The following is a 23,617-nucleotide window of genomic DNA, read 5'->3' on the forward strand; positions in this document are numbered from 1 at the left end:
GAAAGATAGCTAGGTCTCTGGCTTATGTAGCAGGCATATGGTGAATGGGACTATTCTTTTTTTTTAATATTTAATTGATTTATTTTTTAAATATATGATAGACTGCACTACAATTCTTGTTACACATACAGAAAACAGTTTTTCATACCTCTGGTTGTATACTTAGTATATTCACACCAATTCGTGCCTTCATACATGTACTTTGGATAATGATGTCCATCATATTCTACTATCATTGCTAACCCCCTGCCCCCTTCCCTTCCCCTCCCACCCTTCTTCCCTATCTAGAGTTCCTCTATTTGTCCCATGCTCCCCCTTCCTACCCCATTATGGGTCAGTCACCTTATATCAGAGGAAAACATTCAGCATTTGTTTTGTTGAGATTGGCTTATTTCACTTAGCATTATTTTCTCCAATGCCATCTATTTACCTCAGTAGATGAATGGATTAAAAAATGTGGCATATATACACAATGGAATATTAGTTAGCAATAAAAGAGTATAAAATCATGGCATTTTCAGATTAATGGATGGTACTATTCATTAGAAAGGGATTTCTCAAAGAGCCAGAGGGAAAAGCATGAATTCAGTTAACATTATATATGGTCTGGGGTTGTGGCTCAATGGCAGAACGTTTGCCTACCATGTGTGAGGCACTGGGTTCGATCCCTGGCACCACATACAAATAAAACAAAATAAAACAAAAGTCATTGTGTTCATCTACAACTAAAAAATTATTTTTAAAAAAGATTATATATAATGACTGATATCTGACAAGAAAACAGGTAAACAAAGAAGTCTAAGCTGGAGATATAAATATGGGCATCATGGAATGCTGATGGCTACTGAAACCTTGAGTTTACAAGAGTGCTTAAGAGAAAACATAGAATGAAGCCAAAAGGCTTTGGGCTGAATCACATTGAAGATGTCAGTTTGATATCTATGAATCACATAGAAGAGAATGAATCTACAGAGGGACAGAAGAAACAGTAAGGGGATGAAAACAAAACAAAATAAAGAAGGATTAGAAAGAAAATGCAGAGATCCAACATGGCGGCGGGCAGGGAGAGATCAAGTCTCTGACCTCTTCAGCTGCGCAGGCATAGGGAGTCCTAAACTGTCTAAATGCTGTTTGCTCAGGATCACTAGGCAATGCTGAGCTGACGTGGATTTGGGGCGAACAGTTTGGGCCTCTCAGAACACACACCGAGCTCGGATCCGCTGCATTCAAGTTCCGGTTCGCCTGCTTCTCATGACTCAGCACTAACGATCCCCCTGAAATGACTGGTCAGCCCTTCTGAACTTACAGAGGTAAAAGACAACCGAGCCTTCATAGGCAGTGGCCATAGGATTGAAACGGGGCTTGGGAGAGACAGTCAGGACCCACCCTTGCATTGGTCACCTGGCAAAGGGAATGAACGGTCACCATTTTCATGGGATACCACCATGGCAGAGAACTGACGTCACGGGTGAAGGAGATAACTTCACTGAAACCAGCGGCGACAGGTGTGTAATCCCCTAGCCATCCCTCTCCACACAGGGGGAAAACTTGAGAGCCCCCCCACCTCTCCAGTAAGGGCCCCTCCCAGCTCTCCTGTAAGGGCCCCTCCCAGCTCTCCCGTGAGCCCGATAGCCAGACCGAGGGAATCAGGAGTGGCGCAGGACTCGCGGTGCAGAACTCCCGGCTACCGCTCTCACCAGAGCTGACAACTGAGGTCTCTTACACCAGCTTCCAGGGGCGTGGCTACTGGAGGGCAAGCAAATTTGCTGGGGGTTCTCAGCCCCAAGCTCTACAAACATAGGGTCTGAGGGAGGCAAACAGGGAGAGTGTGCCCAGGCGTTCATGAAAACAGGGCTCCCAGGAGCAGCAGACCTGGCGTGTAGCCAGTATTGTGGTGAGCGTCACAGGTAAGCGGGGCCTGGCTTGAGGAAACACAAGAGAAGTCCCTAGGCACTCAGGATTGGAGACCCGCCCAGTCTGGGAGGAAGAGCTGCTACACAGTGATTGGTTCCCACCTATTGAGAGGAGAAGCTTGGCTCAGTAGGCACAGCTCCACCTACTGGAAGAGAAGTTAATCGAACTCTATGACTGCATTTATTATTATTATTTTAAATTTGGGTTTTTTTTCTTTAATTTTCATTTTTTTGTTGTTCTTTAACTTTTTTTAATGTTTATAATTTTAAAAAATTTTTTATTTTATTATTATTATTTTTTTAATTTTAATTTTCATTTTTTATTATCATTATTTTTTCTTTAATTTTTTTCTTTTTTCTTTATTTTTTATTTTTTTCTTTTGTCTTTTCATTTCTTTTCAATTTTCTTATTCTCCCTTTCTTGAATTCTACCTGCCTACTCTCATTTTCTTTAGTGACTTCTTCCCTTCCCTTCTAATATCTTTCCTCCGAAGCATCAAATAAACTTATAAGAGGAAACAGTAACTCAGCAGTCAAACAGAACAAGAAGTAAAATGAGCAGCATAAAAAAGCAAGGAAGAAAAGGAGTACAAACAATGAAGTACAGCCTAAATATTCAGGAGGACCTAGAGTCATCAGAAAAATGGTCATATAAAGAACTCAAGGAATACCTTAGACAGATGGAATGGAACCTTAAAGAGGATACGAGACAGCAAATCCAAACAGTGAAAGAAAACGTTGAAAATGAATTACATAAACGGATAAAACAAGAAGTTAAGCATCTTTATCAGGAGATATTATAAAAAAAATCAATAATTCTAGAAATGAAGGAAATGATAAACCAAATTAAAAACTCAATTGAGAGTATCACTAACAGAGTGGAGCAAGTAGAAGCCAGAACGTCAGATAATGAAGACAAAATATATCATCTTGAAAAGACTCTAGCCAAGTCAGAAAGGCTGGTAAAAAAATCAAGAGAAAAACATCCAAGAGATATGGGATAACATAAAAAAACCAAACTTATGAGTCATCGGGATAGAGGAAGGTACAGAGATTCAGACCAAGGGAATGAGTAACCTGCTGAATGAAATAATTACAGAAAACATTCCAGAAATAAAAAAGGAAACAGATATACAAATTGTAGATGCATACAGGACACCGAGCACACAAAATCACAGTAGACCAACGCCAAGACACATTGTTATGAAGATATCCAATATACAGAGCAAAGAGAAAATATTGAAAGCTACAAGAGAAAGGAGGCAGATTACATTCAGGGAAAAACCAATAAGGTGAACAACGGATTTTTCCTCACAGACGCTGAAAGCGAGAAGATCCTGGAACAACGTATTTCAAACACTGAAAGACAATGGATGCCAACCAAGAATTCTGTATCCAGCAAAATTAAGCTTCAGGTATGACAATGAAATAAAAATCTTTCATGATAAACAAAACCTAAAAGAATTTGCAGCCAGAAAACCAGCATTGCAAAGCGTCTTGAGCAAAACACTACACGAGGAAGAAATGAAAAACAACAACCAAAACCATCAGTGGGAAGTGCCTCGGTAATGACAGAGGGTGGGGGGGAAGTTAATCATGGAGAAACAAACTAAATTAAAAAAAAAAGATAAATAATCAAACATGGCTGGTAGTACAAACCATATATCAATAGTAACTCTAAACGTTAATGGCTTAAACTCTCCAATAAAGCAACATAGGTTGGTAACATGGATTACAAAAACAAATCCAACAATATGTTGCCTCCAAGAGACACATCAGATTGAAAAAGACATACACAGGCTGAAGGTGAAAGGTTGGGAAAAAATATACCATGCACACGGTCCTCGTAAGCAAGCAGGGGTGGCCATCCTCATATTGAATAAAATTGACTTCAAGACTAAGATAATCAAAAGGGATAAGGAAGGACATTATATACTGTTAAAAGGAACCATTCACCAACAAGACATAACAATTATCAATATTTATGCACCAAATAATGGTGCTGCGACGTTCATAAAACAAATTCTCCTCAAGTTCAAGAATCAAATAGACCACAACACAATAATTATGGGTGACTTCAACACACCTATCTCACCATTGGACAGATCCTCCAAACAAAAATTGAATAAAGAAACTATAGAACTCAATATCACAATCAATAACCTAGACTTAACTGACATATATAGAATATATCAACCATCATCAAGTGGATATACTTTTTTCTCAACAGCACATGGATCCTTCTCAAAAATAGACCATATATTATGCCATAGGGCAACCCTCAGTAAATATAAAGGGGTGGAGATAATACCATGCATTTTATCTGATCATAATGGAATGAAACTGGAAATCAATGATAAAAGAAGGAAGGAAAAATCCTACATCACATGGAAAATGAACAATATGTTACTGAATGATCAATGGGTTACAGAAGACATAAAGGAGGAAATCAAAAAATTCTTAGAGATAAATGAAAATACAGACACAACATACAGGAATCTATGGAACACAATGAAAGCAGTTTTAAGAGGGAAATTCATCACCTGGAGGTCATTCCTCAAAAAAAGGAAAAACCAACAAATAAATGAGCTCACACTTCATCTCAAAGCCCTAGAAAAGGAAGAGCAAAACAACAGCAAAAGTAGCAGAAAGCAAGAAATAATTAAAATCAGAGCGGAAATCAATGAAATTGAAACAAAAGAAACTATTGAAAAAATTAACAAAACTAAAAGTTGGTTCTTCGAAAAAATAAATAAGATCGACAGACCTTTAGCCATGCTAACGAAGAGAAGAAGAGAGAGAACTCAAATTACTAACATACGGGATGAAAAAGGCAATATCACAACAGATGCTACAGAAATACAGAAGACAATTAGAAATTATTTTGAAAACCTATATTCCAATAAAATAGAAGATAGTGAAGACATCGATAAATTTCTTAAGTCATATGATTTACCCAGACTGAGTCAGGAGGATACACACAATTTGAACAGACCAATATCAAAGGATGAGATTGAAGAAGCAATCAAAAGACTACCAACCAAGAAAAGCCTAGGACCCGATGGGTATACAGTGGAGTTTTACAAAACCTTTATAAAGACGAATTAATACCAATACTTTTCAATTTATTTCAGGAAATAGAAAAAGAGGGAGCTCTGCCAAATTCATTCTATGAGGCCAACATCACCCTGATTCCGAAACCAGACAAAGACACCTCAAAGAAAGAAAACTACAGACCAATATCTCTAATGAACCTAGATGCAAAAATCCTCAATAAAATTCTGACGAATCAGATACAAAGGCACATCAGAAAAATTGTGCACCATGATCAAGTAGGATTCATCCCTGGGATGCAAGGATGGTTCAATATACAGAAATCAATAAATGTTATTCACCACATCAATAGACTTAAAGATAAGAACCACATGATCATCTCGAAAGACACAGAAAAAGCATTCGACAAAGTACAGCATCCCTTTATGTTCAAAACGTTAGAAAAACTAGGGATAACAGGAACTTACCTCGACATTGTAAAAGCTATCTATGCTAAGCCTCAGGCTAGCATCATTCTGAATGGAGAAAAATTGAAGGCATTCCCTCTAAAACCTGGAACAAGACAGGGATGCCCTCTATCACCACTTCTATTTCAATATAGTTCTCAAAACACTGGCCAGAGCAATTAGACGAAAGAAATTAAAGGCATAAAAATAGGAAAAGAAGAACTTAAATTATCACTATTTGCGGATGACATGATTCTATAACTAGAAGACCCAAAAGGGTCTACAAAAAAACTACTAGAACTAATAAATGAATTCAGCAAAGTGGCAGGATATAAAATCAACACGCATAAATCAAAGGCATTTCTGTATATCAGTGAACAAAACTTCTGAAACGGAAATGAGGGAAAACACTCCATTCACAATGTCCTCAAAAAAAATAAAATACTTGGGAATCAACCTAACAAAAGAGGTGAAAGATTTATACAATGAAAACTACAGAACCCTAAAGAGAGAAGTAGAAGAAGATCTTAGAAGATGGAAAAATATACCCTGTTCATGGATAGGCAGAACTAACATCATCAAAATGGCGATATTACCAAAAGCTCTCTATAGGTTTAATGCAATGCCAATCAAAATCCCAATGGCATTTCTTGTAGAAATAGATAAAAGCAATCATGAAATTCATATGGAAAAACAAAAGACCCAGAATAGCAAAAGCAATTCTAAGCAGGAAGTGTGAATCAGGCGGTATAGCGATACCAGATTTCAAACTATACTACAGATCAATAGTAACAAAAACAGCATGGTACTGGTACCAAAACAGGCGGGTGGACCAATGGTACAGAATAGAGGACACAGAGACTAATCCACAAAGCTACAACTATCTTATATTTGATAAAGGGGCTAAAAGCATGCAATGGAGGAAGGATAGCATCTTCAACAAATGGTGTTGGGAAAACTGGAAATCCATATGCAACAAAATGAAACTGAATCCCTTCCTCTCGCCATGCACAAAAGTTAACTCAAAGTGGATCAAGGAGCTAGATATCAAATCAGAGACTCTGCATCTGATAGAAGAAAAAGTTGGCTCCGATCTACATATTGTGGGGTCGGGCTCCAAATTCCTTAATAGGACACCCATAGCACAAGAGTTAACAACAAGAATCAACAAATGGGACTTACTTAAACTGAAAAGTTTTTTCTCAGCAAGAGAAACAATAAGAGAGGTAAACCGGGAGCCTACATCATGGAAACAAATTTTTACTCCTCACACTTCAGATAGAGCCCTAATATCCAGAGTATACAAAGAACTCAAAAAATTAGACAATAAGATAACAAATAACCCAATCAACAAATGGGCCAAGGACCTAAACAGACACTTCTCAGAGGAGGACATACAATCAATCAACAAGTACATGAAAAAATGCTCACCATCTCTAGCAGTCTGAGAAATGCAAATCAAAACCACCCTAAGATACCATCTCACTCCAGTAAGATTGGCAGCCACTATGAAGTCAAACAACAAGTGCTGGAGAGGATGTGGGGAAAAGGGTACTCTTGTACATTGCTGGTGGGACTGCAAACTGGTGCGGCCAATTTGGAAAGCAGTATGGAGATTCCTGGGAATGCTGGGAATGGAAGCACCATTTGACCCAGCTATTGCCCTTCTCAGACTACTCCCTGAAGATCTTAAAAGAGCGTACTACAGGGATACTGCCACATCGATGTTCATAGCAGCACAATTCACAATAGCTAGACTGTGGAACCAACCCAGATGCCCTTCAATAGATGAATGGATAAAAAAAAAATGTGGCATTTATACACCATGGAGTATTACGCAGCACTAAAAAAATGACAAAATCATGGAATTTGCAGGGAAATGGATGGCACTAGAGCAGATTATGCTTAGTGAAGCTAGCCAATCCCTAAAAAACAAATACCAAATGTCTTCTTTGATATAATGAGAGCAACTAAGAACAGATCTGGGAGGAAGAGCAGGAAGAAAAGATTAACATTAAACAGAGACATGAGGTGGGAGGGAAAGGGAGAGAAAAGGGAAACTGCATGGAAATGGAGGGAGACCCTCATTGTTATACAAAATTACATATAAGAGGTTGTGAGGGGAATGGGAAAATAAACAAGGAGAGAAATGAATTACAGTAGATGGAGTAGAGAGAGAAGATGGGAGGGGAGGGGAGGGAGGATAGTAGAGGATAGGAAAGGTAGCAGAATACAACAGTTACTAATAGGGCATTATGTAAAAATGTGGATGTGTAACCGATGTGATTCTGCAATCTGTATTTGGGGTAAAAATGGGAGTTCATAACCCACTTGAATCTAATGTATGAAATATGATATGTCAAGAGCTTTGTAATGTTTTGAACAGCCAATAAAAAAAAGAAAAGAAAAAAAAAAAGAAAAGAAAGAAAATGCATACCATAGAGACATAAAGTGAGGTAAATTTAAAAGGTGCGGGGCCTAAATTCTAATAGAAGGTCACAGTCCACTTGTTGAATACTACAAAGGCAAGATTACTTCTAAAGAAGAGAGCAGTGAGACAGAATTTGAGTTGTAAAAAGAAAGTAGGACCAATCGAAAACAACTTGTATACAAGGTCACTACTGTTTAAGATATAAAGTCCACTATGGTGTTCAATACTAAAAAAAAAACAAACAAAATCTCCCATGGCCAGAAAAAGGAAAAAGATTTATATCCTTTTGATGATCTTATTACATACTGTCAAACAGAACTATATAACTCACTCAGTTTGCTTCTCTATCTTGATAATGAATTAAACCATCCTAAAATAACCATTGTGACAGAGCTGCACTGAAATGATCCAAACACTAAACTACTGGTTTTATTAGTGTCAATGTATGTGTTACAGGTACCCTTAACCATTATTCTATTTTTATAATTCTTTCAAGTGTAGGGTATTTTTAATATTTACTTAGTCCATTCTTATATTATCTGCATTTTTAGCATATGTATTATAATTGTAAACAGAAATAAGCAAACATCTTTAAAAGTTTATCAGTTCTGGATGGCCTCTAAGGAAAGTATCCTCAAAGAACATTAATATAATTTTTAGATAATATTGAGAAAACTAAGAAAACACCTCCTGAACAGAAGAGATCTACTAATATTTTCTTTGTGAAGTCTGACAGTAAAATCAAGGTGCAAACTATTAAGGTTTTATTTTATTTTAAAAGCAAAATCAGATAATTTGAGAAGCAGAATGTTCAAGCTAGTGGTGAATTATTCAAAGGGTAGACATATTTTACTTAGGATAATTGTAAGCCCTTTTGGAGATGAAAAGGTGTGATAAACTAATAATTCTAAATTATTTTTAGTTCACTTAACAGATAGAATTCATCCATTCTGTTCTATCTCTTATTTTATACCTGATCCCTACCCCTGGGATGATCATGTCTTTTACACATTTTTGGCACTAAAAATGCTAAAGACTTTTTTGTTACATCAAAATAATTGTGGCTCCTGTTATTAAAACAGCTATAAAAGGCAGCCACATAGAAATGGTGCTGTTATTCCTCGACCACTAAGAAGTTCTAGGCAGCCACATAAACAAGTCTGCTACACTGGTACAAAGGGCTGAGACTGATTGCCAGTCTCTTTTTGAGTCTTAAAGTATGAAAAAATCATTTTCCTTTCCTTTCCTTCCTTCTTTCTGAGTTTTTATTTTTTAATGAGTTACTGAGGTTAGCAAAGTTCCTCTATCTCTTTCTAAAAAGAGGCATTAATAAAAACAACAAATATACCAAGTTAGGATAATTGCTTTAGATTTTAGCAATGTTTCCTCTACCTTTTTATAAAAAGAGACACTAACAAAAACAAACCAAGTAAAAAAGAAAAATAAGAGGAAGCATTGAATAATAAACTAAGTCAAATCGACATCTTCAAACAAAACAGGGCTTGGTATCTATGAACTTTACCTTAATTTTAGCAGTATATTCTCCTCTACCTCCAAACAGACCAAGACCACCAAGTAAAATATCAGTGTCAGCACTAAAACGTATAGCTTCTACTGAATGGGCAGAGTAACCCCAGCCACCTCCATGACCTAAAAGATAGAAATCTTATATTTTAGAACATCCATATGTATTTCACTTACAAGGTAATATTTTCTAAATCTAAGTATACATACTTTCAAACCTGTTTACTACACTATAATCTTCTTTGGAATAAACCTTCATGACTGCCTGAGTTTCCTCCTCTGTATTTGCGATGCCCATTTTTAAGTCCTGCATAGTAGCCAAGGTATCAAGACAACCTAAAACAACAAATAAAATTCAACTTCTTGAAATTAAAATTTCCTATAACATTGATGATATTAAATACTATAGAGGCTACATTAAAATAAATAAGTAAACTCTAAATGTTTAAATTTCAATAAATTTATTCTAAGCCTTAAACACTGCTTCATAGAGTATTTACAATAAAAAGTCTCCTTTGTGTGAATAATTATCATATTTAAACATATGCTTGATGACAAAATTTTGTACAAAACTGAAGCTCTGAAAAGTTGGAATCACTTAAACTTTAAATCTTCACCAAGGTTCTTTCTTTTATGAAACTCTCTGAATTACTTTGATTCCTAAAGTACTATTTGAGGAAAACACATTAGCCTGAAATAATGTTAACTGATGCTAGTTTTAAATGTTTACAATGGTTCCCAATGAAATCTGAGAAAAAAGAAACAAAGAATTATGATTTCAAAATTGAAAAAGCTAGGTCAACATAAATGAGTTCTTTTTAAGGATCATTTTTAAAAAGCAACAAAACATGTAAGTATGTGGATTGACATACATTTTTAGCAACAGTACACATATATTGCAAAAGTACTATATCTCAAAGTTATTAAACAGATGTCAAGTTGATGTTCTGTGGAAAACTGGGTTATGTAAGAGACAGAACTATACACTATAATATTTTTGTTAAGTTAAATATTATAATTTACATTTGAGTATTTTATCTAAAAGTTTTGCACTCAAGTTAAACTAAAATACTACATTTTAGGATTTACCTACTATGAAAAATTATGTTCAGGACTGCTTATGCACATACATGAAACTTTCATAATAAGGTTGGTACAGGGATGGGTTTGTAGCTCAGTGTTAGAGTGCTTGCCTAGCACATGTGAGGCACTGAGTTTGATCCTCTGCACCACATAAAAACAAATAAGTAAAATAAAGGTATTGTACACATCAACAACTAAGAAATATATTTAAAAAAAAAAGAAAGTTGGTACAGGTCTTATGCATTGCTTTGCACAGGATAAGCTTCTTAGAGGATTTTAATTAATTTGTACCTAACATATTATTGCATTTAACAAACTATGAAAGAATGATATACAAATTTAAATACTCTGAAAGAAGCCCCAATCCTCAGAACAGCACACATTAATGAAAATTAGCTACACATCAAATAGTAACCCTACCTAGAATGTGCAAAGCTGCATGAGACCGAGTAGTAAGAGCCCTCGATCCTGTTGGTAGGGCAAGTTCAGGGCTTAGGATACTACATCTGGACTGCATATCCGTTCCAGAGGGAAGTCTGGCATCAGCAACCACTGCATTATAACACCACAATTCTCTGGTATTCGGACGAAACCTTTCAAGAAAACATATCACAGCACCTCAACATGTAGTTTTCTTTGAAAATTTTCTAAAATATAATTAAAGATACAAATAAATAATAGTTGGCTTAAATAGTAAAAAATAAACTCATTATTTTTCTTAACAAAGCTAAATATTTAAAGCAATTTATATCACAACATAAAATGATCAGAGAAGTAGATCACAATGCTTCACAAAAATACATCTATATACTTAAAAATTTATGCACATATGTAAAGATAAATTCTTTGTACAAAAAAAAAATCCATTAAGAAGTTTAAAGATGAGAAGGTGAAAGAAAATATGTGAAGCATACATAAGACAAAATTACAATTACTTTTCATTTTCCTACTACCCACTCTAGTTCAAGCTAATTAATCTAGTTCAAGCTAGTTAACCATCATCTTTCCCCCTTGCACTACTGCAATAGCTACTACCTTACTTTTTTCCAATACTTTTCCACACTAAGTATAATCTCAATATCACTTCTAAACTCACATTCCTAGAAAGGCTTCTTTCCTATTTTGAAGAAAATGCTAATTCCTTAATCTAGCTTACAAAATTCTACAAATCCTTACCCTACCAATCTTTTTGCTATTAATGTATTTATTTTACTATACTGGGGACTAAACCCAGGAGTGCTCTATCACCTAGATATATCCACAGCCCTTTTTCATTTTGAGACAGGGTCTAGCTAAGTTACTGAGGTTGAACCTAGAACTTTCGATCCTAATGCCTTAGCCTCCCAAATAGCTGAGATTACAGACCTATGCTACCACACCTGGTTTCTGATTTTATTTCATGCCATTCAATATACTTTAGCTATAATGGCTCTCTTCAAATTCTTAAAATACTGCCAATCTTGTTTACATAAAAGCATTTAGGCCTACTAATCTCTTCCTGCCTACAAAACTTCTAACTCTCAATGCCTGTTTCTCATACTTAAAGGTCTGAACTTATATTTTCTCCATTGTATGGAAGAGAGGAGAGTGTTGTATTCTCACAGCATCCTCTTTTTTCCTGGGCAGTATCTACAAAGTATATTATTTATTAGCCTTCACATAGTTTCTGTCTTCACTAAGAAAATAAGTTCCATAAGAGCAGGACATTTACTATCTTCTATATTTCATATCATTCTTTACTTACCATATAGTAGAAACTTAATATACATTTATTAAATAATAAAACTAAAATAGCAAAAGATGAAAATGATAACTAATTATTGATGCTGACAATATAGGGACATATGAATTCTATTACAAAGTGACACTGCTGAAGGTCGGTTTAGCAGTCTACCTCCACATTCTATGAGCTTATCTCTTAACAATTCTGATTCCTGAAAGCTATCTCATAGAAATACTCTCACATATTAAAAAAAAAAACTGAGTGGATATGTGTGCATATATGTTGCTGTAGCATTGTAGGTAAAACCAAAACTTTTCTAGAAAACAATCTAAATGTTCACTGATGGGAAAACAGGTATATTTGCTATGTACTGAGTATAGAATTTTAATGGTTTTAATAATGACATTGTTTTTTACTGACTAGGACAAAGGGCAAAATTATTGCTGAGAAAAAAATACAACTTTTTGAATTGTTATATTCTTAAGGAGGAAGCAAAGTACATGCAATTGAAATGGCATCAAATAATAGAAACCATACAAAAGGAAGCAGGTGGACACGAGAAGAAAGGTTAAAGTAAGCTAATACTGGATCTGCAATACCTGTGATAGCTGTAAAATAAAAGGGCCCTACTGAAATACACAAAGTGGCTAGAAGTCAGGATAATGAAAGAAACTGTAATCTTGACTGGAGGGGAAAATATCTCCCCTCTTTTTTTACTGAGAAACACAGGAGATTGCCCTTCATCTTTTAATCTGTTTTGCAACAATGAAGAAAATGATGTAGAAGGTGGCAAGCACTTAAGATCATCTGTCCTATTCATTCTGCTAGCATATATGAAAAAGATAAGGTTTAACTAGATGGATATTATATTTCAGAGTTCTGTTAAGAACCCAGGGAAAGGGATCTAGTTCAAGTGTTTATCTGAACTCCCAGCATTTATACTTTTATCTCTAACTTAAGGAATGTATCCAGAAATAAATTTCATGTTGTCAATTTTTTGTCATGCTAATATGAATTTATTTACAAATAAATCATTTAAGAAGGAAGGAAGCAAGCAAATCAACTTACATTTAAGTCCAAATCAGAGTCTATTCCTTGGTAACTAAATCTCTCTACATTGATTTCTATTCAGTAAGTAACTATAAAGAATTCTATCTTAACACTTAACTCTTTCTTTATCCTCTCCATTCTATCTGACTGTACCACTTTAATTAACTTTGGTTCTCAGTATTTCATTCTCTTCCTAAGAATGACCACAAAAGACTACTCACTTGAAGTCTCTCCTTGTTTAATCTACCTTGCACAATGCTGCCACAGATACCTAAAAGAATTCAATTCTTATTTCCATATCTTGTCACAAAATGCCCAGACAGTAAGCAAATCAACAAGCTGGGAAGCACTACAATTCCTTCCAAAAGAAACTATGACCTCTTCAGAAATGGGAGCTGATGAAAATGCAAGCAGGACTGAGCTGCTGGAAGAAGAATGAAAAAGTCTCTCTCTTCTCACATATGCTACTTCAAACTTGCAACTTATTGGAATTAATGACTACTACAACCAGCCAAATAAATACAGTAAGAGAAAAGAAAAAAGTGCTTAGAGTGATAAGCCACTCTGGTAATGGTAGGGTACATCTCTGTCCCACCAGTATGCAAAGCTAGAAACACTGAGAATAAGAACTGGAATGTGATGGACATCATTATCCAAAGTACATGTACGAAGACATGAATTGGGTGTCAACGTACTTTATATACAAACAGAGATATGAAAAATTGTGGTATACATGTGTAATAAGAATTGTACTGCAAAAAAAACAAAGTACATGTATAAAGACATGAATTGGCATGAACATACTTCATATACAAAGATATGAAAAATTGTGCTCTATATGTGTAATAAGAATTGTAATGCCTTCCACTATCATGTATTTTAAACAATCAATTAAATTAAAAAAGAGAGAATAAGAACTCTTTACTTTATTCATTATGTACATAAATCATATTTCAAACAAGTACAATATAATTTCTTTCTTAATACTCTTATGTAACTTTTTTGCTACATTTTAATATTTTACCAAGTTTATATAATCCTATAGATTCCTCTGCCAAAACGGGTATTTTATTATGTACACTGCTAAAGGGCAGGCTTAATCATTTTTTATTTTGTATTGTTTTTGGCATAATTTCTTCTATATAGATGTTAATAGTTACATGTTTATGGAAACAAGAATAGAATGAATTCTATGTAATAAGACAGTATTGCAGACAGACTAAAAATTATTAACAATAGAACTCTTAAAAGTAAAAACTAATAATTATAACATAGCAGCAAATATTTCTACACTACCTTTTTTCCAGTAATATTGTTAACTATAATTTATTCATTATAAATTGAGACTACGGCTTGTTATCAGTTTTCTATAACTTTAATCAACATTTACACAATCAGTATTCTGGACTTAGAAATCAAACGATAAGCTCCTGAATTTTGTGCTTTCTCCAAAGCCCTGTACCTGAACCCTGTTTAATACCTATGGTGGATTTTGTTCTTAAATATACTTTTACAATATCATCACTGTTAATAAGCTTTACATTTATATCACTCACAAAAGAAGAAGCCTTTGCTTTAAAAATCAGTTTCCATTTTCTTTTTTTATTAATTAATTAAAATTGGGTACATATGACAGCAGAATACATTTTGATTCATTGTACACAATTACAGCGCAACTTTTCATTTCTCTGGTTGTACATGATGCAGCATCACACCTCTACACTATCTTTATGAGTTTCTATACCTATTTCTATACCTATTTTTATAAATGAGAAAAATGAGGCACACAAAGTAAGGTGACAGAGAAGACTATGAAGCTGGGATAAAACTAGGTAGCAAGGCTCAAAACATGTGCTCTTAACCATTACATTGTACTATAAAGTACATAAAAACACAGCCACTTAGAAGTTTTATTTAAATTTCTTTAAACAGAAAGAAAAATACAAAAAGTTCTAAGATTGTATTTCATTATGATAGGGAACAACAAACCATTTGCTATATTAATCCACACAAGGGTTTGGGGGAGGACATTTGTATGTTGTTGGTATTACCTATTATGTGTTTACTGGCAAAAATTTCTGATGTAGCAAGTACATGAGGATTAATAAGTGCTTCATTAATTAATAAGTATATCACCATGATAAAACTCTAATTACTAAACAGGAGTGTTCTCATTGTGACAAATCTGCCTACAAATGAATTTTATGTTATGAAAAAAGTATAATTTAATTAAAACTTGTTTATTATATGCTTACCTCCAAATTACATCATACACAGGATCAAGACACACACCAAATCCTTGAAGATCCTCTTGCTCAGAGTCATTAAAAGTTTTACAGCTCCCATCTACTTTATTTATTAAAAGACATTTAAATGGAGGAGGTTCTGATATAGAAGCAGGTACCAGGCCTTAGGGGAAAAAATATATATGTAATTTTAATATGCATTACCTTTTTGTATTCTCCCAAACCCACCAAGTAAGTAGATTATCACCAATTTACAGGTGAAAAGCTGAAACATACATAACCTTAAGTTGTAAATCTTTATGTGGCAGAATTAGAATTACAACTTTCAGCTATATAAATCCACAACACATGCTCCTAATTTCTATGCTATACCATTCTATTATGTAATTATTCATGGTATCATGGACAAGTATGAAGTGATATCTTGGTTTTAATGAAACTTCAAAATTTGATCATTACAACCACCCATAAAATTAATACCTATTATTTACTAACAAGAAAACATGCTGAAAGTTTCTCACTTTACAATTTACCATATGTTTATACAACTGCCTAACTTATGAATATTCTGAATTGTAATTCTCCCAATTATTCCAGCATAGAGACACATATAAATACAGCCACTTAGAGGTTTTATTTAAATTTCTTTAAACAGAAAGAAAGAAAAATACAAAAAGTTCTAAGACTGTATTTCATTATGATAGGGAACAACAAACCATTTACTATATTAACCCACACAAGGGTTTGGGGGAGGACATTTATATGTTGTTGGTATTACCTATTATATGTTTACTGGCAAAAATTTCTGATGTAGCAAGTACATGAGAATTAATAAGTGCTTCATCAATTCGTAAAAAAGTCTGGTCCCCACTGGCCCCTATCCAAGTGGCTTTTCTTCCGTATTTTGATCCAATGTTAGGCATGGGAGCTGGCTTTGCATTCCAGTATGGCACATCCAAAATTGGCCTTCCCAGTTGTCCTTTCTAAAAAATTAAATAAACCATATTAATAACATTGTTGGATGAATGAACTAGACTTTTTGTAAAGTTAAAGAGACATTAGATTTAAAAATACCACTATGAGAACTTATTCTTCATCAACTGTTTGTCTTAATAGATGAAATACATATGAAATTTGGACCAAATACAAAATTATTTTTTGAGATACTTTCCCATGCAAGAAATGTTCACCAATAGTACCAGAAGATAGCAGAAATGACTATCTCCCAAATTAATAAGTGAATTATAACTCCAAAAGAGAACACATGGAATATAGCCTTTGAATCACTTCATTAAAAGCCCCTGTTCCTGCTGAAGAGCAGGAACAGCTTCTGAGACAGGAGTCCCTTGTGTTTCGCCTTTGCTGGAAAAGCAATAAGCCTTTTTCCTTTTTATTGAAAGAAAGAAAAGGAAAAAAGAAAATGTTCCCAAAATACATTGTCTTTATCTACATTAAAAAAAAATAAATATGTTTAATTATTTTTAACACAAGTATGTTTACAACAGTATTATAAATGGTTCATTTAAAAAATATGTTTGACATTTTAACTTCAAAATACAAAAGAACATGACTATTGAACGCACAAGAGAGAATATTTGGGTAAAATATCAAATAATAAATACTGGAATTGTTAATACAATTAGAAAAATCCATGATGTAGCAAGTACATGAGAATTAATAAGTGCTTCATCAATTCGTAAAAAAGTTTGGTAATTTTTACATGATGTAGTAGTAAATTATTTCATTCCTGGCTTTATTTTTGAGGGGGGAAGGGTAAAGTAATACCAGAGATTGCACCCAGGGGCCCTCAACCACTAAGACACATCCCCAACCCCTTGTTAAAATATATTTTATTTAGAGACAGGGTCTTGCTAAGTTGCTTAGGGCCTCACTAAGTTGCTGAGGCTGGCTTTGAACTCGCAATCCTCCTGCCTCAGCCTCCCAAGCTACTGGGATTCCTGGCATGTGCCACTGCACCTTGAGTTTATTTCTGTTTTAAAATAAACAGGATCATCAATGATAAGATGTGATGTCTCAAATAAATATTAAATATTTAATATTATTTCAATATGGATGTCTATAGGTACCTGTTTAGGTAAGAGTTTAAAAAGTAACAAAGTTTTTCACTACTATGCAAGTACCTGAAAAAGAATAGAAGAATGTTGATGTTGGATCAGACTATATCATTCATTCATATAGGATGAGGACCTCTCCTTCCCCACAGCATTCCCTTCCTAAAATGGCTGGAAGGCAGAAAATGCTGTATGTGGCCTTCAGAATATTTACAAGCATTTCCACAACAGGAATGATCAACCAACCATGACAAAAACTTAAAGAATAAGGGAGCCTAAAGTAATTCAAACACTCTGGTCAAATTCTTCTACTGAGTTCCCTTAGTCTTTTAACATAATAGAAAGTAAATAGCTACAACTGCAGAAGCAACTGAGCTTCAATGCAGAAGCATAAGGAAAAGGGAAAGTTAAGTACATGACTAGAGAAGCAGCCAAATCATTCAATGTTTATTCTCATCTTTTTCAATGTCTATCATTTTTTGACAAAAGTAAAGGAGCATAAAATTGTGAACAGTGAGGGAATTACATCTTTTTAAAAAATATTTTTTTAGTTATACATGAACACATATCTTTATTATGTTTATTTATTTTTATGTAGTGCTGAGGATAGAACCCAGTGCCTCACATGTGTAAGGCAAGCGCTCTGCCACTGAGCCACAACCCCAGCCCTAGGAATTATATCTTATACAGGGAAATATTCTGCTTTGAAAGGAAGAAGAAATTACATTGACTGCCGAACTAAACATGCACTCCTTTCTACCAATGAACTCATGTTAAAGCAACCAAAAAATAAAAGATGCCGCAATATCCCCCAAAAGGGACTCAGAATGTCGTTATAAATAAGACACTTGAGTTCATAAAAGTCTGCAACTAGAATTTTTGGGGCTGGAGAATAACAACAATTAACTGATTTCACATCTTGTCACATTTCTCCTCCCAAACAAAAAGTCATCATGAATCACAAATGGCTTAAATGCTTACTAAAATAAGACAACAGATATTAGAGTCTTTAAGTTACCAGTAACCAGAGAAAGAAACCAAATTCCAATAGAGTTCTCTCTGCCTGCCTCACCCTGCAACCCCAACTACTCAAAGAGCATGAAAGAGGATTACAAAGGGGAACAAAAAAGCACTGACAAAACAATCCTCCAAAAGTGAGTTCAACGCTTAATTTCAAAACATAAGGTCAGGACTTGATGGTTCTCACCTATGAACCCTGCACAAACTAAAACAGCATGACAATATATTGTGTGGTAAGGCTGAAGAGAAATAGGGACTTTCATCCATTGCTGATGTGAAAGCAAAACAGAACTGCTAATATCCCACAAACCTACACAGGCACTAACCTCACTTCTTAGAATTTACCTCAAAGATACACTTCTAACAGTATTTATTATTATTATTATCATTGCAAAATATTACAAGGTCTTAAACTTTGTAATACTCATAAGAAATTTCTAAGCTAAGAAATTGACAAGTTGGCTAGGTATGGTGGTGCATGCCTATAATCCAAGCTCCTTGGGAGGCTTAGCTTAGGCAGGAGGATGGCAAATTCAAGGCCAGCCTGGGCAACTTAGCAAGACCTTATCTCAAATTTTTTAAAAAATTTTTAAAAAGGGGTGGGGTGGGGTGGAGGATTTCTGGTGATGTATCTCAGTGGCAGAGTACTTGCCTAGTAATGTGTGGGGCTCTGAGTTAGAACCCCAGCACCATAAAAGAACACACACAAAAAAATTAACTAAATGAACTACAATATATACATACAATAAAGAACTATGCAGAAGTTTAAAAAAAGAAAAAGAAAGATCTCTGTGAACTGACATAGAGTTATTTCTAGAAGGTATATTAAGTGAAAGGAGCAAAATACAAAAGAGCATATATAGAAAAAAAACACCTTTTGAAAAAGAGAGATGGAGGGGCTGGGGTTGTAGCTCAATGGTAGAGTGCTTACCTAGCATGTACAAGGCCCTGGGTTTGATCTTCAGCACCACATAAAAATAAATAAAATAAAGGTATTGTGTCCAACTACAACTAAAAAATAAATACTTTAAAAAAACATTAAAAAAAGAAAAAGAGAGATGGAAATAATTATATATATGTGTGTGTGTATATATATCTGAGTGGTATGTTTGTGTATGTATGCACTTATTTAACTTATTGATAAAAATAAAAGAAAGATTAATTAGAAAACAATGGCATTCATTACCTACAGAGGTAGAGTAAAGGGGGAGGGGAAGCAGGGATGCAGGGAAATGAAATAGAGTAACATCTGTTTGAGCTTACCACTTGTGTACATATCAGAGATACAAAAATGAGAAACATTTTATTAAACAAGAAAAAAGTACATTATTCTTCAAAAATTTCACAGCAAGTGAAAAATAAAAATAAAAAACCTATGGGAATGTTATAGACTAAAGAGAAAAGCAAATGCAATGCCTGATCCTGGAATGGAGAGGGAAAAAAAACACCGAGAAATGTATATGTATTAACTAGATCCACTGACCAAATATGAACTAAAATATTTATGAGTAAAGGGCTAGAGTACACATAAATTATTGTTAAAATATTCAGAAGAAAATTTTATAAAATACATACACAACATACAAACACATCTAAGCACACACAGTTAATAGTGTGCCCATGTGTGAACTAAACTGATTGAAATAATACCAATAGGTAAATCTATTCACCTCTTAAATAAATAAGAATAGCATGTAAAATGCCATACACTTTTTAGCCAATAAGGGTATCTGATTAAAGGATGTATGGCACTTTATATTTTATTCTTATTTTTGCAGACTTTCTGTAAGTTTTTGAAATCATTTCCAACAACATAATTTTAAAGTTCACATGTTGTTGATGTTGTTGTTTTTAATTAGGAGTTGTAAATTACACCCTGAAGACTTAAGTTTTACAGTTCTTTCTGAACAGTTACTCATGTCAGAGATGGTACAGATTTATCAGCACAGTCTTAGGAAGATTTTATTTAATATCTACTATTCCCAAACTTTATAAAACTCTCAGAGCATGTTCACTCTTCAAGCTTTGGTAGAGAGAAAGAGAGAAACAGATAGGCAAACACATAAAAGGAGATGAAAAAGAGAAGCATAATTTTAAGCTTAATTTTAAAAAATTAGGCTTTTAAAAAGTTCTAAAATAGAAACAGTTCTATATATTAAGAAAAAGAATCTTTTAAAATTGAGAAATAACTTTCAAAATGACAGAATTAGCTCTACTGAATGATTAAAGGGTTCTGATATGGAATACCCATGTCCAATCTTAACACATCTGTTAAATTAATAAATTCTAGTGCTGAGCTAGAGGTGAAAATCCTTTCAAAGAATGCCATTCAGATTTTGTGGGTATTGGAGGAGGAGGTAAGAAATATGCATATGCAATTATTATAAAATAAGAATTTCACCAGAACCATAAAAAGATAAGGTAGATAAATTATAAGTCAATGGTGTGATGCAATATTATCAATATTTTTAAAAATTCCTTACAGAAAAACTTCCAAATGTGAAGACCTGTCCATCCATTAAAAGGACTGCCGTGTGGTTGCTGCCTGCAGTGACTTGTGTGCTAGGGCCTGGCAAGGCTTGAACAAGTGTGGGACATCCCCTAGGTTAAAAAAAAAAAAAAAAAATTTAAGTCAATTTCTTACGTGACCCATCTGATATTAAAAACAACAGCAACAACAACAAAAAACAATAAACAGTGCAATGGGAGTAGAAAAAGGTACTAAAAAAGATACTCAGTTAATACTTAATTAGGTGCTATACCTGTCTCCATGCTATATGCTAGTTAAATAAAGATGAAAATGCTAGCTTTAAGGAGATTATTTAGAAACTACTTCCATATAATGTTTATGTGTTAATAATTAGATATTCAGAAATTACTACCCTAATTATGAACACATAATGTTTAATTTTTCTAAAATGTTAATGCTGCTTTTATTTTAAAAGGAAAAAAATCTGATACCTTATAGTCTGGATGGCATGTCAAAGATCTTTGTTGAACAAAATAAAAATTATGTGATACTTCAACAGGAATTCAACATTCAACCTAGGAACTAGATTAAACAGTTTTATAATCCTCTTTTCTAACTTTTATCACTATAATCTCAGATTTTAACACAGTAGTTACTGAGTCAGTTATTACAGTATCATGAGAGGTATCAATCACAGCAGTGGCTAGGAGCTCAGGCTCTACAGCCCAAGTGCTCACTGTAAATCCTGCTCTGCCACTCAACAATGAGACCAAGACTTTAAACAAGTCACTCATACTTCTTGTGTTTCAGTTTTCTCCTATATAACACAGAGAACAATAATAAACAGTATCTAGTCCACATCATTTTTGTAAATAATAAAGAAGTTCATACATATCAAGTGCTTAAATCAGTGTTTGGCAGCACACAATAAACATTTAATAAATGGTAACTATAATAAATGACATCCTAATATTCTTTCCTACTTCTAGTAACTATTTTATTAACTATTATCTATAATTAAAATAACCAATATCTGTCATTAGAAACAGTTCACAAATAACAGGATAGCTTTGCTTTGAGATAATGTAATTATGACACTTCAAGTTTCTTAAAATCACCTAAAAATAATGTTTATTCACACTAAAATGAAAAACAAATTGGCAAGGGGCAAGATTAGCAGCTGGAAGCCTAAGTAAGAAAATTTTACTAGAGTCTGAGTGAGTTATGATGAAGGCCTGAACTAGGAACAGTGTAGAGTGAAAAGAATGGATGAATTTGACAGCTAAGTAAGGATGAGGACCAGCCAAACTTGATAAATGTGAGGCAAGGAAGGTTTTCTACTTAAGCAACAAGGTAGGTGGTGGTAACATTCACTTGCGCCATGAGAAGAAATGAGGCTACTAGAAAGAGGAAAGAGATCCTAGGTTTCTAAAGAGTCTCAGCTAACACTTCAGATATAGATAAAGAGAAAGGAAAGCTCACAGATGTTCAGTACATACCAGGCAGGGAGAGCCAATGAAAGAAAGTTTCAAAAAGGGGAAATAAAATACATGTTCAATAATCTGGAGAGACATAGAAGTGGCTACTTGGCTTAGCAGAAGACTCTTTGGTGGAAGCAGGAGCCACACCATAGCCAACAAGAGTAAACAGAGCACAGGAAAAGGCCCTAGAAGTATCCCACTAGTAAAGAGAAAAGGAAAGGAGAACCAGCAAATAAAAATGAAAATGAGACTGAAGAAGAAGTTTGTTCGGGGAACGGGGGTGGGTGGGGGACAGCTACCAAGAGCACTTAGCCACTGAGCTACATCCCAACCCCTTTTTAAAAAAATTTTTTAAATTTTGAGACAGGGTCTCATTAAGTTGCCGAGGCTGGCTTTGAACCTGGCAATGCTTCTGTCTCAGCCTCCCAAGATGCTGGGATTGGAGGCTGGGATTATAGACATGTGTCACAAGGTCTGGCAGAAGTTTGTTCTTTTTGAGATAACAGAGATTTAAGGAAGTTTCAAAGTGTGAGTGAAGGCCAGGAGCTTGGTGATGCATGCCTATGATCCCAGCAGCTCGGGAGGCTGCCTCAGCAAAAATGAGGTGCTAAGGAACTCAGTGAGACATTGTCTCTAAATAAAATACAAAATAGGGCTGGGGATGTGGCTCAGTGGCTGAGTGCCCGAGAGTTCAATCCCCAATCTCACACACCCCCAGCAAAAAAGTGTGAGTGAAGATAGAGACTGGATAGACAGAGATAAGAAAGAAGAAAGGAAACAGAACCACATGCCTAAAGAAAAGCCACGCAGGTTTTACAGCATGAACAAGGCAAGTTCCTCTTTCACTGTAAATTGAGGATAGGAGTAGAGAAATGATATAGAAGTAACCAAGTGTGCAGATTTGATGGGCTGAAGAATTTCTAACAATTTTATTTTTTTTTATGTGATATGAGTGGACATTCTATGATGAAAGAAAGAAGGTGGGTGAGCAGGGAACTTCAAGATAGAGAAAATCTGCTTACTTGGTGGTGATCAAGAACTTTTAAAATTTTTAAAGATCAAGAGCTTTTAAAATTTGATTGACAAGACTTTTAGGAAGACCAT

The 23,617-nt window shown here is 34.5% G+C and overlaps 1 protein-coding gene across 12 annotated transcripts in view; it reads right to left on the bottom strand.

Moving 5' to 3' along the window:
- Window positions 1–23,617, bottom strand: part of MYCBP2 (MYC binding protein 2) — a 295,622-nt gene that overhangs the window by 146,416 nt on the left and 125,589 nt on the right. For all 12 annotated transcript variants that reach the window (XM_081291229.1, XM_081291222.1, XM_081291231.1 and 9 more), the window contains 6 exons: window positions 21,046–21,163; window positions 16,249–16,453; window positions 15,480–15,633; window positions 10,872–11,044; window positions 9,579–9,704; window positions 9,367–9,494 (listed from right to left, as the gene is read on the bottom strand). In XM_081291229.1, coding sequence (XP_081147355.1) covers window positions 9,367–9,494; window positions 9,579–9,704; window positions 10,872–11,044; window positions 15,480–15,633; window positions 16,249–16,453; window positions 21,046–21,163 — 904 coding nt within the window. The remainder of the gene's footprint in view (window positions 1–9,366; window positions 9,495–9,578; window positions 9,705–10,871; window positions 11,045–15,479; window positions 15,634–16,248; window positions 16,454–21,045; window positions 21,164–23,617) is intronic.

This window comes from Spermophilus citellus, assembly GCF_964194105.1.
Source record: "Spermophilus citellus genome assembly, chromosome: 1".
NCBI lineage: Eukaryota > Metazoa > Chordata > Mammalia > Rodentia > Sciuridae > Spermophilus > Spermophilus citellus.